General features: G+C 42.3%; 2 protein-coding genes across 14 annotated transcripts in view; both read right to left on the reverse strand.

The window, feature by feature from the left end:
- Positions 1–32: 32 nt before the first annotated feature.
- fshr (follicle stimulating hormone receptor) lies at positions 33–10,885 on the reverse strand. The gene is made up of 14 exons (XM_040176746.2): positions 10,404–10,885; positions 9,455–9,526; positions 8,853–8,927; positions 8,544–8,618; positions 8,384–8,458; positions 7,377–7,451; positions 6,905–6,985; positions 5,953–6,021; positions 5,781–5,855; positions 5,090–5,275; positions 4,205–4,425; positions 3,598–3,779; positions 3,306–3,497; positions 33–2,387 (listed from the first exon to the last, which is right to left on the reverse strand). Exons 1-14 carry the CDS (start codon positions 10,583–10,585, stop codon positions 1,857–1,859), a joined length of 2,091 nt encoding a protein of 696 aa, XP_040032680.2. The 5' UTR covers positions 10,586–10,885; the 3' UTR covers positions 33–1,856.
- A 3,072-nt stretch (positions 10,886–13,957) lies between these two features.
- nrxn1a (neurexin 1a) overlaps positions 13,958–18,057 on the reverse strand; it is a 50,785-nt gene continuing 46,685 nt past the window's right edge. For all 13 annotated transcript variants that reach the window (XM_040176762.2, XM_078103368.1, XM_040176757.2 and 10 more), the window contains 2 exons: positions 17,120–17,198; positions 13,958–16,439 (listed from right to left, as the gene is read on the reverse strand). In XM_040176762.2, the coding sequence (XP_040032696.2) occupies positions 16,144–16,439; positions 17,120–17,198 (375 nt within the window). In that variant the 3' untranslated portion in view covers positions 13,958–16,143. The remainder of the gene's footprint in view (positions 16,440–17,119; positions 17,199–18,057) is intronic.

Consider the following 18,057-nt stretch of genomic DNA (forward strand, 5'->3'; position numbering starts at 1 on the left):
GGGTTTGAGCATGACACTATTACAATTACAGAGGGATGTAATCATTTTTAATGTGATTTTGGAAAATATAATCAAGGTTAACACACGTATACACAATCTTATACAGAGTAAAAGAAAAAAAAACTCTGCTAATGGTAACGTTCTGCTTGTTGTGTGTTATTACTCTTTATTAGATAGTTGTCAGTGAAGAGATGAATGCAAAAAATGAAGGTCAAAAGAATGCCCCAAATATTATTGCTCAAAGATGTTCCAGTTAAGCATCATTTGAGGATTAACAACAGAAGCACAACTTGGCAAGTGTCAAGTGTTTTATTCTATAGGCCCCAATGTGTCCCATTGTTTCCTAGTACTTTGTTTTAAGACCTTAATGCTTAGATTGTCAGCACCACATGTGCTATATTGTCGGCGGGAGCAGGATAGGAGAAGGGGGTCGTTCAGACGTTTCAAGTTGTGAGCTATAAATCTTATCAGCATGTCTCGGAAACAACATTATTCATTCACAGACAGGAACAATAACACAACCTTGCATGGAACTGTTCTCTTTTCATAATAGAGATGGTTAAACGTCTCTGTTTTGATATAAACATACATTTATATTTTATATATTGTCTATACAGAGACATGAAATAAATGACACCCCCTTAAAGAGAATAGTGGAATTTCTAATTCCGTTAAAACTTCCATATATTTGTATCTGTATTAATTGGACCTTACGCTGAACGCCTTCATAGGTCTGCTTTAGTGTCCCCATCCATTGTTTGTTTGTAGTTCCCTGGATATCGGGGTGACAACAGTCGGGCATCAGTAGCACCATCTGGTGGTTAAAAAGTATAAATGCACCCTCACATTCTACGTTGGCATGTAGGAGGCAGTGTATCCATATCAATGAGATGGACTCGGATTCCTTCTTGCAGCTGCAGCCTTGAAACTCTGGGCTGCTTGCTTCTGTGTGTGTGTGTGCTTTATCTAGTTGCCATATCCATCTGTCTGTAATAAGCAGAGAGAGCAGCTGTGTAGTCTCCCCTCCCCTCCCACAGCCCAACAGCCACCCTGGCACGCAGGGCTGAGGTTGGTCGGGTCACTTTGTCCTTGAAAACTGTGGATGCTGTGAAGGACAGCATTTCTAGATAAAGACAGCTTGTCTTGATGTGTGTGTGTGTGTGTGTGAGGTTTCCTTCATGCACTCACATTCGCCATAAAATGAAATGAAGCTATTCAAGGGCACAGGTTCTAATAAGCAAATTCATATTTGACATTGACAACCATAACAATTATTTTTCTTGAACACACAGATGTACATAAAAACGGGTTGGACGTGGTAGTCATTTCATTTACAAAGGATAAACATAATTTAGATACGGAGATAAATACAGGTTTTTCATTTCAAGACAAACTGAAGTGTAGGAGACATGTGGAGGCAAGAGGACTGCAGAGTTTATTAATGAGCACGTCCTTGCAGTGAGCTATCATTCATTCATCAAAAATTACCCTCCTCTCCCAACTCTACTCTTTCTAATTTGACTACTAGTTCTAATTGTTATGACACAGGACACCCAAACCCATCTGGCATTCCTAACAGTGTAAAACAAAAGCGAGGAATAATCTAGGACAGCTGGCCCGTCATCCTCAGGATCTAGCAGTCCGTTCTGTGTCTCCCCATTTTTTACACGTGAAAAAAAGTGCACCTCTGAAGCAATGTTGAATAAGGGTGCAATGTATTCTCTCAATATGTCCAATAGACTCACAAGGAATTTTCTTTTAAGACTAGGACTTTATGGGCGGAAAGAAATAAGACCCTTCAAACAATCAAGCAAAAAGCCTTCGTCTGTCTACATCTTCAAATCTTCAAATGACAGTCAGGACTCCTGTCTCCCATTTAAAGCGTTGGACAAGGAGCACAGCATGACGTGGCTGCTCTTCGGAGAGGTCCATGCCGGCTGCTGACAGGAGGAACTCTCTGTACGGTAAATCTGCGCCCGCGTTTTAAACAGGCCGAAGCGAGCCGCCAGGAGAAAGAAATCCCGCCTGAAGGTGCGCGTGAAGAAGGCGTACAGGAAGGGGTTGGAGCAAGAGTTGATCGGGTAGAAGAGGACCAGCAGGAGTTTGGCGTCCGAGACGCTGATGAGAGGGAGCTTGAGGGCGGCTGAGACAGCAAAGAAGGAGATGGGAGCCATGCAGACAAAGTCAGTGAAAATGAGGACGGCCATGCGTTGGGCCACACGGGTGTCGGCGTGCGCCGGTGCAGACGAGGGGTTGCGGACGGTCAGGTAGATGCTGAGGTAGCAGCCGCACACACAGAAGAAGGCCACGATGTTGAGGATCAGGAGGGACACCACGTAGACCTGAGCCTCCAGGGACTCCACGTCCATGGGCAGGCAGATACTCACCTTCACCCCAAACAAATAGACACATTCAAATAGTCTACAAGAACCTTGAATGTTCTTCTCTACTTCCATGTCAAATCCTGCCCTGCAGAGTTCAGGGTCAGTTAAACCTTAGCTCTCAACCAACCAGTGGGCTTTATGAATAGACCCCCCCCCCCCCCCCGCCCCCTTTATCTGGAAATGTTTTTATATTTGTATGAGCAAAGAAACAAAGCCACCAATGTCAGGTCCTCAAATTCATTTGATATACAGAAGACTTTGTTCAAACAGATGCTTTTCTTAGAAGGAACAAAGAACATTTCATTTGAATTTGACAGCATTGAAGAAAAGTGTACAGCTAATACACTTTCTTTAAAATACATTATATATAGGAAATTCCTTTTTAGACTCTCCAAAAAGAAAACTGTGCAATAATAGTCAATGGCTTGGAAATGCACCATCGCACCTTTGTGTAAAAAGTAATGTTAAAGTTAAAGTATGTTAAAGTAAAATGGAAATATTGGTTTGGTTGACCGACTAAAATAACCTGAAAATATTTTGATGTCACTGTTTTTAAATCAATCAATTTTCAAGCAATGTGTTAATTCACTGCCTTCCCAATGTTCTACATTATAGTGGATTAAATATTACCATTACCATTTTGGACTGTTGGTCGGAGAAAAGAAGACATTTAATAACGTCCCCTCGGGTTCCGTGAATGCATCTAGCTGTTTTCATAAACTGCATCTCAAAATAGCCATTCTACAAATAACATTATGCAAAGAAATACTTCACACTTCCTGAATATGTTAAAAATATTTTGACTACAAAATGCCATCAGTTTGTAGAACATATGTTCATACACTATTTTACCCACCAAACTCTGAAAGGATCACACGGAACCGTGAGTTGCAGCGTGGGCGTTCAGTCCAAAACACTCACCTTGCCGTAGCTGCTGACGCCGACCGTGGGCAGCAGAGCGGCGATGGAGGAGAAGATCCAGCCCGCCGTCATGACGATGCATGCGTGTCTCAGTCGAAGCTTGCGGTCGAGCCGCATAGCGTGCGTGATGGTGTGCCAGCGCTCCAGCGTGATCGCTGTCAACGTGAACACCGACAGCTCACTGGCAAACACCTGTAATTGAAAAAAAACAAACAACCAACACAGATGTTCACGAGCATTGATGCAGAGCTGTCATATGTATGCAAAGGACTCTGTGTGCACGCTTCCACACCGTAAAGAAGCCTGCGGCACTGCAGCCAACGCCCGTCTGCCAGTCTATGGCACCGTTGTAGTACTGGCCGCGGGTGAGCATGTCCACGGTTGCTATGACTACCAGGTAGATGCCCATGCAGAGGTCAGAAAAGGCCAAGTGGCACATGAGGAAACGCGGGACAGTCAGTTTGGAGCGGCTGCCTGACGACACAACGGCGGGAAGGAAAAGGACAAAAGATACTTTGTAAAGAAGTTGTTATTCCATTAAGAAAAAGAATAACCCTTCATTTCGCTGTCATGTCAAATCCTTGTAATTGCAGTTTTGGGAAGGAGAAGTGGAAGTAACAGAAGATATAAAAGCCAAGACAAAAGCAAGGAACTGAAGGAAGGAAGGAAGGAAGGAAGGAAGGAAGGAAATAGGTAAAGAGGGATAGAGTGGAAGAATGAACAGAAACAAGGAAAGCAGAGTAAAAAAGAGAGGAACTGATAAACACAAGACAAGTGATGAGAGAAAGTAAAAGTAGGTCATGATAACAGAAGGACAGATATGAAGAAGGAGCGAAGAAAGTAGCAAGGAAATGACGAAAGTAGGAAGTTGACTTAGCGATGACTGTCCCGTCCTTTACCTAACAAGACCAGAAGTACCGCCGTGTTCCCGAGCAGTGCGAGGACAGCGATGATCCAGATGAGGACCCGTAAGGGGACAGTGGTCATGATGTCCTCGCAGGGATTAAACTCATCCGCGGTTGGTCTGCAGGTGATGGAGGTTGAGTTGGAGCAGTAGTCTTTTCGGAAGTTCACTTCATGGTTATCAGGGATCTGGGAGCATAGTGGGTGCCACCTCGTTCTTTTACAACACAGAAAAAAGACCACATAAACTACATTATATTAATGTTAATACTGTTATATTACATTAGTAAACCTATTATTCACCTGTTCTTAAGACACAAACACAACAACTTTGGATCTGAGTTAGAAAATTAATTTTTGCCTTTCTCACATTCCTATCAGGACTTCCGTATTGTATTTACTTAAAGAGTATGGCTTTGTGGGTAAAAGGCTACTACAGTGTTAGTTAATGGTAATCAACCAGCAATGAAGTCACAATCCTCAACAAAAAAGGTAAATGCTAAAATCATTTGTCATCGTCTGTCACTTACAATAACATATTATGTATTTTAATTGTCAATGATTCAAAATATCCTTAAATGTCTGTTTGTATTAAAATACATTCGCAGACAAAATAAATCCCCTATTTGCTCTTAGGAGAAATTGTCAGGCAAAACCTTTGTCAGCATTGAGAGGAGCGAGGCAATTTGTGTTTTGGACAGAGCCAGGCCAGCTGTTTCCATCCTTTATGCTAAGCTAAGCTAAACGTGCAGATGTGAAAGTGATATTGATCTGCTCATCAAACTTTCGGCAAGAAATATTGACATATTTTTCTGGATTTATTGTCTATTTAATTACTAATAAGGTGTTCAGACACCATTTGACAGTAATGCTTGGCCTACCCGTTCCTCTTCATGCTTTGGAAGGGGCAGCAGTGTGACGGGTAGGTCAGGTTGGCCTCGCTGAGTTTGGTAAAGCGCTGCGGAGGAGGAAGTTTTTTCAGATTATCGGCGGACTCAGCGATCAGCGTCTTGAGTCCACTGAGGATGTTGTCCGGCAAGGAGCTGAGGGCTGTCTGGGAAATGTCCCTGCACAAACAACTACATGTTGGCATCTAATAGAGGAGCTACAGCCATTATAATTTCTGAATCAATGCTATGTTAAACACATGTTTTGTTAGTGTAATTGAACCTGTAATCAGTTCATTAAATCTGTTATCTATTTATTTTTACTCCCGTTTTGCTCGAGAATTGAAACACTGAAACTGAAATTTGAGCAGAAAACTAACTAATTAGACTAAAAGTGATTACTAAAAGAGCAGTTTCATTGCAATAGGGATGACATCCGATGAGCAAAATCAGTCCTTTTTTTTGATTGCTACCTGAATAGATATGGGAAATTAGCAAGTGAAATAATTGCTCTGTACACCAGTTCCTGCTCTTAGTTTATTTTTATCTTAAATCTGGCATGGCATAAAGTGTTTCTGAGCCTCCACAAATCCTACATTGTTTCCTTTTTTTCTTCTAGTGTAATAAGTGATGATGAGGAGGGTGAATCATGCAGGCATGAGTTACTCTTGGATGGAATTCTTACAGTAACGACAAACCACCGCAACCCACAAAGGCGTTGGGATTGATGTCAGTAAGCTGTTTGTTTCCTTTTAGGTATCTAAAGAGAGACAAATTAAAACATGTGAGCTGAGCTATTTTTTCTTCTTTTGAGTAAATCATCTGTTTGTTATCGCGTCTCTCTGTCCGTGACTCACAATCTGTGCATCTTCGTGCCGTTGAAGGCGTCACTTGCCACCTCCCTGATGCCATTTCTGGTGAGCCGTCTGTTATTAGAAAGAGAAGCCAAGTTACAGTCATGTGGGGCCAACAAACAATTCACAACTATTACTTATAAGTTAATTTAGGTGTGGCTGTATGAGTACGGAGAAACACTGAAAATAACTTATATATTATTATCATGTAATATTTCCTTAGAGATCTTGGAATCCGTTGTCGTTTGAAACAGTTGGCAATGGTATTCAAATCTCATTTAAATAATGTAGTAATGAAGAATTTAAAAGTACTCTATTATAATGTGAGTAAAAGACCCAAAAAATATCACAAAACCAAAGTTCAACAGTTTAGGAAACACACTTCATTTAAATGTACTACTCATTTAAGACTTAGATCTTAGATTAGTCAGTTAATTCAAAATGTAAATACATGTTTAAAAAGTATCATTAGCTAAATTAACTCATCTAACTAACATTTTAGATGAATTATTATGTGGAAGAACCTTTAGTGTTTTGTTGCTAAATATAGTAATATTTAATTATCATTACTGATACCATTTAAGATCCATTTTAACGTTGCAACTGGTCAAGAGGGAGCTAATTTGAACTATTATATATTGTGTCAATAAGTCTGAAGCTACTACAAGGAACTGGTTTCGTTTACTTGTGTATGTCATCAGTACGGTCGTAGCTGAACGTTCCGTGATGTAGTTTATTAACTGACATGACATGGTTTGTATGTAAAATAGCTACTTGTTTTGTATCCAGTTATCTGTCAGAAAATTGTACTGGACCAAAAAGCACAGTATTTAGAAAAAAAAGGCAAACAAAAATACATCAGTAAGGGTGTTCAAAATGTTTGAGAAACATCCGTCGTTGGGCGTATAATGCCCACTCTGAACTGTTTGAGGGAGCCGCCGGATGGATCCCTTACATCTCGCTGATAGTTTGATTGCAGAGGCCTCGGAAGGCATTGGCCGGAACGAGCCTTATTTGGATGTTCTCCGTGAAGTGGCTGAGCAGCACATTGATTCGAAAAAAACAAAAAAAAACATGATTGACCACAAATACTGAGTAGAAAAAGATATATGTATGTCAAAATATTAGGAATACAAGCTACAATCCACTTTTTAAATGTCAATGACGCCAGATGGGTGACAGTCTAAAATGTTTTTTTATTTTCAGATGCTGGAAGTGAAGGACAGATGGTTTCCTCTCCCAATATTCTGTGTTGTATAGTGGACTAGTCAGTGCGTAGGTTTCAACTGCAGTGTGATGTCTTCTGGGCATATCTAGTGTGCAATCCAATATCCTCTATACTGTATGTTCAAGTACATGTGGGAATAATTGTGTGTCGGCATTTGTTGTCCATTTGTATCTTTTAGACCTGTTGTGTTTAGACCTACAATTGAAATTCTTTTTCTGTGGAGTGGATCTCACTCAAGTTTGGAAACGTTGTCAGCCCAGTGCCGGAGATCGTCCTGTGATGTGCAGAATAAACACCAAATGTTACTACATTCAAACTGCAACCTGGGAACAACAGATACTGTGTGCAATCAGCGTGTTACTGATTATTCACAGAAAAAACAGAATGAACTGACAAAAGAGTGTCGATTTACGCTGTGTAAGTAACATGTTAACATCTTTTTACACTACTGAAGCGATCATGTGCTGATGTTCAGCTGGAATGGAATCTATCACGTTCAGCATCTTAGTTCATCATTGTGCTCAGTAGCAATAACAGAACGCTAGTCAGCCAAGCCGACGTAAGCCGAAATACGGGAAGTAGTTTGAAGAAATTTTAAATTTTCGCAGCTGTTACTGCTGTCGTTGTTTTCTGTCTATTGCCTCTCTCAAATGTAATCAAATATACTTTGTTGTCTTTTTATGCAGTATCGATTGGTTTCATCTTTTAGACCACCAACTGGGCCATTTTAATAAATTCCTATGGTTAAAATAGGTTTCAAAAATGCATTTTTCAGAGGGATTTGCTGTTTATTAATATAAAATCTGAAATATTTAAGATCAAACTCAAAAGATAATTTGTGCTACGGTGCCCTGGTTGAATAGTTTGATAATAATGATTCTTCTCAAACATAACAATCTGATTTTGGCCACTTATCCTTTACTACAGTTAGCAGTTTCAAAACAAATAAAGAATCACACTTAGTATTTTATTAGTTTGTTATGAATATGGATAATAAGGGAGATCATTTTTTATTTTTCTATGAGGTGAAGCATGACACTGGATTTCTCTTCCTAAGCTAATTAAAAAAGGATCTCTGGTCATGTGGGGGACCCTTCAGAAGTAGGCCTGTCACCCATGACCCATTTTGTACTGGTAAGCAGCTTGAAACGCACAAACTGAGGAAGAAAGTATTCCACGGCCACTGCGCTCTCATTGAGTACTCACAGAAACTTCAGTTTCACGATGTTCTTGAATGCATCTTGGTGGATGTGTGTCAGGGGCTTTGACTGGGTTATCTGTCTGAAAAGAACACATACAGTCACACAGTCAAGACTGGTCTTACTTGACAGCTATTATTTACCGTCATCCTGCCACTTATACTCACATCTCGGTGAGTTCAGGGAGATCAGAGAAGGCAAATGCCTCGATTCTCTTCAACGCAACGTTGTCAGAGATGTGGCTAAGGAAAACAAAAAACGTGTAAAGAAAAATAGCACATTTTTATCAGCTCTCAGGTTTTTATTAACACTCATTCTGTCTCACATTTCTTTTCTCCAAAACACTACTTACAAGCTTACTCCTCACCAAACGGGCGAAAAAGCCTTTCAGAGTTTGCAACTCTTCTTGTTCCATGACAAAAACTAGACACACAAGCACGCACGAGCGGCGGCTTTTTACAAGACGGTATACTCACATTTCTGTGAGTCGAGGGTGTTTGGCAAAGGCAAATTCGGTGATGTTCTCGAGGTTGTCGTTCCTCGATATGTGGCTAAGATTGGGAAGGAAGTGGAAGTGGGTAAATAAAGGGTAAAAAGAACAACGCCACAACTACATCTGGGACCACAACCCCACTCCTAAAAAACAATTCACGCGAAGGCCAATCACATACTTTTGAATTGTTGCTATCAATTATTTTTTTAGTGATCAAAACTTGTGTAAATACGATGGTGCATTATTTTAATAAATGCTTTATGTACTTCTAAGGGACAAAGGGACGTTATTAAAGCGATCTACATTCCAGAGCCGTGTCGCTTCTCCCCAAGATCTCCAGGCCGGGAGAGAGTTGAGAACGGTAAGTCGGCCAGCTGCCCGTTTATTTTTAACTGGTTTTGTGCTAGAGTTCTGAAATGAGCACGGTTTTCTGTCTTTTGTGTTAAATAGTGCTCGTTTGATTATAGATCCTGAAAAAACGGCTTCCACGATGAGACTTCCACTCTGTTTGGATCCTTATCCTGTGTTTTGACCTCCTCCATTTATTGTTATATTAAAGAATGAACATGGACAACAGACACTCACAGTATCCTGAGATCCTGCATGCTGGTAAACATGCCCGGGGAAATCACCGTGATCGGCGTCTGTGTGACTTTCCTGTTGATACAGAAACCAACACTCACATCAGCTCTCACTCGTCACAAGAATCTGTAGAGAAATCTTTTTTGTGGCCATTTTTGTTGTGTGATGGCGGGAACGTGTGCTTTAGCTCTTTCACATGGCCCAATGGGTCATGCAAAATGTCATGCAAAATGTAAAATATTTATGGATCTATGGATACACACCGATTTTTTGTGAGAGACACTGAATTTGAAAATGTAAATGTAGCTTTTGTTTTGTTTACAAGAAAAGTCTTTAATCTGCGGGCAAATTAGAAAGGTGGTTACGCTGGCAGTTGTGGATGAGCAGACACACTTTGCATACATTCCCTGAAGTAGATGAACGCTAACAGCAAATTCGGTGTAACAAACCCGCCAGGAGAAGATGAGCCAGGATCATGGTGGAATGTCTCAATTGTTATGCAGGCTCATTTAATGTTGAATTGATCAAATGCTATGGTCCCAGAATCTGTATCAGAGTAGGATGGTAACTGAAAAATACAATTTCGGGAGGTATGCTTTGAAAGACACGGGCACTTCTGAGGCAAAAAAGAAGCATGAGTTGCACTGTGAGAAGTATCCGGTGGAGCTCGACGAGCCAGGAGATCTTGCCATTTACATCGTTCCATTGTGCCCTTTCTGTTTTAAACGCGTCTTGCAAGTCTCACATCAACAAATACAATAAAAAACATAAATTGATGAGGACCAGAATTTGTCAGTACAGTTTTCAATAAGACGAGGAACCGCGGAGCTGTGCAGCTTTCGGCGTTACAACTTCTAAACTTTCTCTATGAGCTGTGCGGTCAGTCAAGTGAAATGGAAGCGTCGACTGTGCGAGTGCTGCAGATATGTTTGTGAATAAATGATGTACTTACAGGCATTGGGTGCTGGGGAGATTCTCTGTGACCCCAAAGCGCATCTCTGGGCACCAGTGCTCGGTGTGTTTGGCCACGTCGGTCTCCACTCCAGGCTTTATGTCCAACTCAGGGGCGCGCGCCGACGTTGCTGCCGTCTTTATTACCACGAACATGCACATGATCAAAATCATCACTATCATCACCGCGGTCTGTTGTTGTTGAAAGTCCAGCTTGTTGTATGTGAAGCTTTTTCCAATCTCCTTGTTTGTCTTCCGTTTATCTTCCCACTCCTGTTTACTTCCCTCTATCTCCTGCGTGGTGTTTTACATGTGTACAGATCTTCCACCAAAGCCCAAGTTCCACATTATATTGAAATGTTTTTGCCCGTTTGTCCGTCCACGCACTCCAGGAGGGGGGGCCGCCAGGTCGGAGAGAGGAGATACGTGCGGTGTCTGTTGAGGGTTCTGCTGCCTTGCAGTGGTGAATAACAGGGGTGGGACTGGGAATGAGGATGTAGGAGGTCTTTGCTGGGTTAGACATCTGTGTGTGTGTGTGTGTGTGTGTGTGTGAATCAGTAAAAAGAACCACATCTTTGGAGAGATCCTGATGGGATTTTGTGATAGAGATAATTCTTTTCAACTCTTACATATTTTAGTCTGCCCGAATATCTGTTTCCACTGTTTACCCATTGAACTTTGACACGTTATATCAATTATTCAAATCAAAACAGACAAGCGTTAACATGATAATGACTTATTCAAAACACATTTAAGAATACACTGCGGTTTAAATAGGCTTAAATTGAAATTAGTGAAACTATTCGCCCCCCACGCTCAGCAAGAGCTTTCTTATCAATAGTTTCTGGTAAGTACATCTGGGTTAATTATATTTTAAGAGTAAATAAAACAAACATGTAGCTTGAAATTCATGTCAACAATCAAAAAAATGAATAATTATGTGGAGTGAATCTGTTTTGTCTCCTGTCTAATATTTGTGTTGAAAGATGAGTACACTTTGATACGGATGGACACAATATTCTTTTCTCTACTGCACTCCCCACACGTCAGCAGGACAGACAGTTTGCAAGGACACTCTCTGCGCACACACACACACACACACACACACACACACACACACACACACACACACACACACACACACACACACACACACACACACACACACACACACACACACACACACACACACACACTCTCAAACATTTCTCATTTATAACTTTTCAGCTTCTACTCCACACATATTCTCTTGTATTGATACATACATGCTTGTTGTGGACTGTGGGAACCTGACGGTTGACAGAGCTCTTTATGATTTATTCCAAAGCAGGAAGAAAAATGCAGCCTTGAGCTCTTGACACGACCACACAATCACACGACCACACACACACACACGAACACACACACACACACACACACACACACACACACACACACACACACACACACACACACACACACACACACACACACGCAACCCTCTCCCATAGTTTTGCCTATACACGAGGGCAAGGAAGAAACAGAAAGAGCAGAAGAAAGACGGAAAGATAGAGGCTGAAAAATGCAGCTTCACAAAAGAGTGGAAATGAAAGACTGAAGAAGAGGAAGATCTGTGCGCATGTGAATATGCTAATATATGATCTGCATTTGTTAATGAATTGTTCCCACGAGCAGAGAAGTTGTGAATGGGACTGTTGAGTAGTTTTTAACTCCGCTGCAGAATGCAGCCATGCGTGCAGTCCGTTTTAGGGCAAGTTCCAGACGCCTGCTAATTACATTACATTACATGTCATTTAGATGAAGCTTTTATCCAAAGCGACTTACAATAAGTGCGTTACAGCAAAGATACAAACTCAGATGAACATGAAACAAGAAAGTGCAATTTCAATGCATGTGTCCAGTCACAGAGATAGTGGGGCACTTCCATGGAGCACAGCCATCGTTAATTCTATTGTACCCACTTAGGGTTTTCTTGCTGTGATAAGTCATTTGTAGGTGTTGAAGATGGTGTATTGATGATGTAAAAGCCGACACTTTGATTGGTTTCTTTTTCAGAATTTCCTATCGGCCAACATTTTAGTAGATGGCAGGGACTCGCTTAAATAATGGACGGATTTTTAAGTCAACTGTTAAAACAAAGTCAAATATATATATGTGTTAATGTTTTCTGGTGAGCAATGAGCATTAAAGCCTTATTGGACTGTGGGTTTTAAAATGCAAATGCCGGTGCTGTATGTTAACACACAACAAAAAGGCATTAAAGCAGCAATTTTGACATGTGTGACTCAACTGTGTCTGTTATTAGTATTTCACTTCTCCCTCCCAGTGAGCTATCATGCACAATACCAATGGTAATAATTGTATTAATAACACCCGTGTTTACCCTGCAATTACATATCAAAATGGCTGCTGTGAAAAGGGCCTATTGGCCACGAATGAGGCCAGTTTTTTCTCATTTAACCTATGAATATACCAGAGTTGTGTCTTTATCTCAGGTGACCGTGGTCAAGGACAGCACAGCGGCGGCAGATGGCTACAGCCTAACACAGGCCTTTTGTTGAGCACAGACTATTCAAAGCAAAAAGTAAAAGACAAGCAGGGAGAGAACAAGATGCGAGCGTTGGGAGGTGTTTATTGAAATAGCACGTCCTCGTAGCTTCTCTCACCTGAGGATGCATACTCAGCCCTGCAGTCCCAGGCATCTTTCATCCGGCAAACATCAACTCTGCAGAGACTTGTGCACCACTGCGCTGAGTCATACTTCAAAGCCCTGTGTGGTGTGGGCAGAGTTTCTGTCTGTCTACTGTCCCAGTTGGACACAGTGGGACTTGAAAGAAAAATGTATGTAACAAGTGGGAATAGGAAAATTTGATTGGGAATCTGCAATGAGTTTGTTATTGAACTTTTACCTTCTGGTGGAGAGTTAGACGGGTTCTTTGTTCTTTAATTGATAAGTGTGGTAATGTCCATATTAGAAAACATGGAACAGATGGCATTTTTGTTTCCAAAAATACCATTAGTGTTAGTGTATATATATATATATATATATATATATATATATATATATATATATATATATATATATGAGGCTTTGATTAGATAAGCAAGGAAAAGTTAAAAATGATGAAAGTAACCAGATGTAGTTTGTTCTGTACCCCCAAAGTAATTGTTGTTAACTTTTTAATTGGACCTGTTGTCTACAGCTTTCTGCTTCAATAACAAAATTACCCCTCAGGAATAACTTCGTTCTTTCAGAGAGAAAACAAAAGTGCTCACTAGCCCGACTATTTGACTTGTTGCCTCTAAAGGTTTCCGCATAGGAGTAAAAACTAAGTAGTCAGGTAGTAGTTTTGATAAAATGACACACAACATAAGATACAATATGCTAATTACTACACTTTCGAGGAGAAACCTCTGTCCCCATTTCCAAAAGTGTACATAAACATTCTGGTTTTACTCTCAACCAAAAAACTCGAACTATTCCTTTAAGTCTGAATTATGTCTCATGTGTTCTCATGGACGATGTGAAACGGACACACTAAACAACACTCCACGCTCACTTGGGTAATATTTTATTTACTCATTAATCTTCAAAACTATTTTTCATAATAAATTTCCACTTTATGTTCATCAAAGAACCGTAACAATAAAAATAAAAGAAAATACTGTAGAAAAATTGTACATATAGAAAATAAACATGGTTAATGAACACCTAGATGTAGAATCCCAGTGATTGAGACGCCTCCTTTATTTCATATGGCAACACAACAGAGATAGAGGGGAAAGAAAGCGATAGACACGGAGGCACTGGGAGGGCAGATAGGGAAACATACTAAACAAGGGGAAAACAAGAGAAGGGAGGAAAAGGAGGTCAAGGCCAGTTGGGGATGGAGAGAATAAGGAAATATGTTATTTTTATATTCTGAATTCTCACACAGTTCTTTTCACATGTTCCTTCTTGCTCTCCAGCATTTTTGCATGCATCTGTCTGGTTGGCTTCGTGGCTTGGAAGATCTGAAGGGGCTTTTTCATAGTTATGGCACTGTTTGCATTGGTATATTATGGAGACACAATTATTAAGCTGTAGAGGGCTCAGACGCGGGACAAGTCCATAAACAGATAATAACCCACCTGTCTGTCCTGCATTGGTGATGAACGTGGACAAATCTGTCGATGGCCTATGAGACGGCTAGAAAAGAGGACGTGGCCTGCGGTGGGCGAAGACATCCAGGCGTTGTGCTGGAGTTACACCGCGACCCGCCAACAACCCCCTTCCTCCTTCTCCTCCTTCTCCTCCTCCTCCCACAATCAAACCTACCACCTCCGGGCCCGTCAGTGGCACAGTCCGCCACCGTCACGGCTCAGAGACTCAGGCATGCAGCGCACCCGAGATGGTCACACTTTGTCAACGAGGATTTGAGCTGAGTCGATGCAGAGATTAAATCGTGTGTCGAATTCCGCGGACCGAAAACCGTTTCGGAGATCGTATTTAGGAATACTTACAAGCCAAGGTGGTAAGTTTATGATGGTGACGCGTCACGCTGTAACCTCTGGAGTTTTCAACGTGATATAAATCACACGGAGTAAGATAATTCACGTGCAATAGGACCCCTCCCCCCCTCCCCTCCCACCCCCTCCCTTCCCCGAAAGAGTCTATTCTGCCCAAATGTTCTTCATATTCAGCATTATCATTGCAATAACAATTATCATAATGGTCATTGTCATTTTCACCATTGTCTTCTTGTATAGTCTTCATGTCAGCTGTGAAGATACGGTGCGACTTTAGCATTGCAGGTATGTGTATGTCTGCAGGTTGACATTGTTTATATTTTTTCTGTGTGTGTGTGTGTGTGTGTGTATGCTGTCTGTGTGTGTGTGTGTGACACCGCAGCCATACGCAACTGGTGCCTGTAGGTAGCATCTGAAGTCTCAAGTATCCTGTCCAGGAAAATGTCTCTCAGTTTTCAACTGATTCCACCACGGTGATTTACAGGGTGCCGCAAAACGTCAGCACCACAGCCCATCCGTGCACCAGCCATGACTGCCTCTCCACTCGTAAAACGCCGTCTCTATGGCTACACCCTGATTTCCTGTCCCGCCGCTTGGGATAAGACTTGGACCGGGGGTGTGCTTGTGTTTTTTCAGCATCCTCTGTGCTTCAGCGAGTCCCATCTGCTGACAAGCAGGAAGGCCAAGAAGCCCGGAAGAGACACTAAGTGCTTGTCTTGGTGCTTTTGTATTGTCTTTGTTCGGCTGCCCTCTCGCTCGGCGCACTCAGTGCGCCATGTGCTTCACTTAAAAGTCATCCTGGACCTCTCTGAGTCCAACACGAGAGGTCCCGCTATGGCAGGGGAGTGACTGGTCTTGTTATCTGACTCGCTCCAAAATGGTTAACTGGGAGTTGAACTGGTGCATTTTCATCATTTGGAATGGTGTTTATGTTCATAAAATGCCTCTCTCAGAGGCTTTGCTCATTGGTAAATACTGTACAATAAGGGTCCGTGCCCGTGGGCCATCTGTAAGTGTGTGTGTGTATGTTTGTGCTCAAATGTGTGTATGTTTGTGCTTGCCAGCATGTGTGCAGATGTGACTATTGGAGAGTAAACATTAACATCAGCATGTCTATGTCAGTGTTTGCGTATGTATTTTCTTCTTTTTTGGAGAATATATCTATTTATGTACATATACCATTGTATATAAAGGTGTATGCCTATATGTCTGCGTGTTGGACGTCTTCCGCCTCAGACGTAGTACTCCTTGTCTTTGTTCTTCTTGTTCTTGGAGATCTTGGTGATCCCCAGCGGCTTGTCCTTGGCGCTGCCGTTGGGCTGTGTGGCAGAGTTGCTGATGTAGTTGCGGCTCTCGTCCACGTGGTACGAGCCCTCGTCGCGGTTGCGGTACTTGTACATGGCGTAGAGGAGGATGAGGATGCAGAGGGCCGCCGCCGCCACGATGCCCACCACCATACCTGTGGTGCTGCTGCTCTCCCGAACCACCTCGGATGGAACCGGGAACACCTCTGGCAGGGGAGGGCGGGCTGCGAGGCAAACGATGTCACATCACAGTTTTACGGCGTGCATTTATTCATTTGTGTTACAAGCCAGGTTGACAGTTGCAGGGCTGGAGCACGAAGATACAATGCGTCGTCATGATGAATTATTTGACGTGCTTTTTGCATAATGATATGCGCAGGTGAGAGAAGGCTGCAGCTTAGAGCCAAATCCATTTACATACTATCACACAATGTGTAAACAGATTACATTCCACCATGTTGAGAGGAGAGCCGGAGCACAGGTGCACATTATATCAGTTCCATTGCAAACATTTGGCACTTCATGACACAGGCAATGAGGACTGCAGAGTGGTGATATACTGCATGACACCATATCAAAGTGGTTGCCGGTAAAATAATTTGCATTTTAAACCTATGGACCGAATGTAAGAGTGGGGAAAAAAGATTAAATAAGGGATAAGGGAAGGTGAGCAGAGCGGAGGATGAAAGCAGAGGAAAAAAATGGAGATGAAGATTGGGGAGTGGATAGATAGAGTGTTAGGTGATGCCTGGAGGCAAAAAGCTAAGTGGAAATGAAAAATTCATTGTAGCGAGCGACCAAGCGGCGGCAAATGGGTGTTAAGGTTTGTGGTGAACACATAAAGGAAAAAAACCTTCTAAGACGCAGTGCGATGTGAGTATTCGTGCGGGAGGGGCATTCTCACCTGAACTGGGGTCGCAGGGGTCAATGTCTTCATCGTCGCTGGGACACTCAGCTGACGCCACCAGTAGATCGTCTGCCGACTGCCGAGAGGAGACACAGAAAACATGAACACACGTATGCAGAAACAAACTCTTCAGCCTTGTGCTCCACACGCCTTCTGTTTATTTCGCAACAGATCCACTGCCCACTCCTTTTGCCACAAACACTGTGGCTGTGACGGCCCACGGCAATGGCCGACGGCCAAAAGTAGAGTGCCGAGGAGAGGAGAAGAAAGGAGGAGGGAGGAGAGGATCGTTGAATTCTGTTTAAAGTCGCACGGGGACAGTCAGTTATCGTCTTCCTCTCTCTTGCCCCCACCTCCATCTTATTTCCCTTCTGGCCTTTCCATCTCCCACACGCTTCCCTCCTTTCGGTTCCATCCATCTGATGTTGGCCGGTGTTCATATGAGCTGGAGAATGCGAGGCGAAGTCAAAGAGAGGAACATAAATCCACGCTGCCCCACCTTCAGACGTCATTAAATATTCCCCGTCATGCCCTTCATTTGAATCTCCTTTATTCAACACCTCTCCCTAAGCACCATGTCAATAACCCACTTACGTTCACTCTCTAACCTACATCAACCATCTCAACAATGGCGTATTCTCCGTGCCTCGCTCCCTCTCAATAGGAAAGGAGCCCTCTTTTCTATCCACCCTTGCTCCGTCTGTTGCCATGGCAACTCTAAGTGCAAGCTGTTAAAAAAAAAAATGGGGTGTGCACCCTCAGTTGTGACCTGAGCATTGATTTTCCATCCCGGGGAAGGTATGAAGAGAGGGGGTGAAAAACAGGTTGATGAATAAAATAAATTACAGGGGGATTTGGGAGGAAGGGAGAAAAGAAGACGGGATAGGAGGAGGAGGAGGAGGAGGAGGAGGACTTCAAAGTGATGCGTTCTTTAC

This window comes from Gasterosteus aculeatus, chromosome 5 (assembly GCF_964276395.1).
Source record: "Gasterosteus aculeatus chromosome 5, fGasAcu3.hap1.1, whole genome shotgun sequence".
Taxonomy (NCBI): domain Eukaryota; kingdom Metazoa; phylum Chordata; class Actinopteri; order Perciformes; family Gasterosteidae; genus Gasterosteus; species Gasterosteus aculeatus.

Bases quoted from the DNA above. Each gene is read 5' to 3' on its own strand.
- fshr (XM_040176746.2), bottom strand. From the start codon at position 10,585: ATGATAGTGATGATTTTGATCATGTGCATGTTCGTGGTAATAAAGACG. The intron at 6,022-6,904 runs GTAAGGGATCCA...TTCTAATAACAG, and splicing joins AATCAAACTATCAGCGAGAT to ACGGCTCACCAGAAATGGCA. The intron at 3,780-4,204 runs GTAAAGGACGGG...TTGTGTCGTCAG, and splicing joins GGTACTTCTGGTCTTGTTAG to GCAGCCGCTCCAAACTGACT.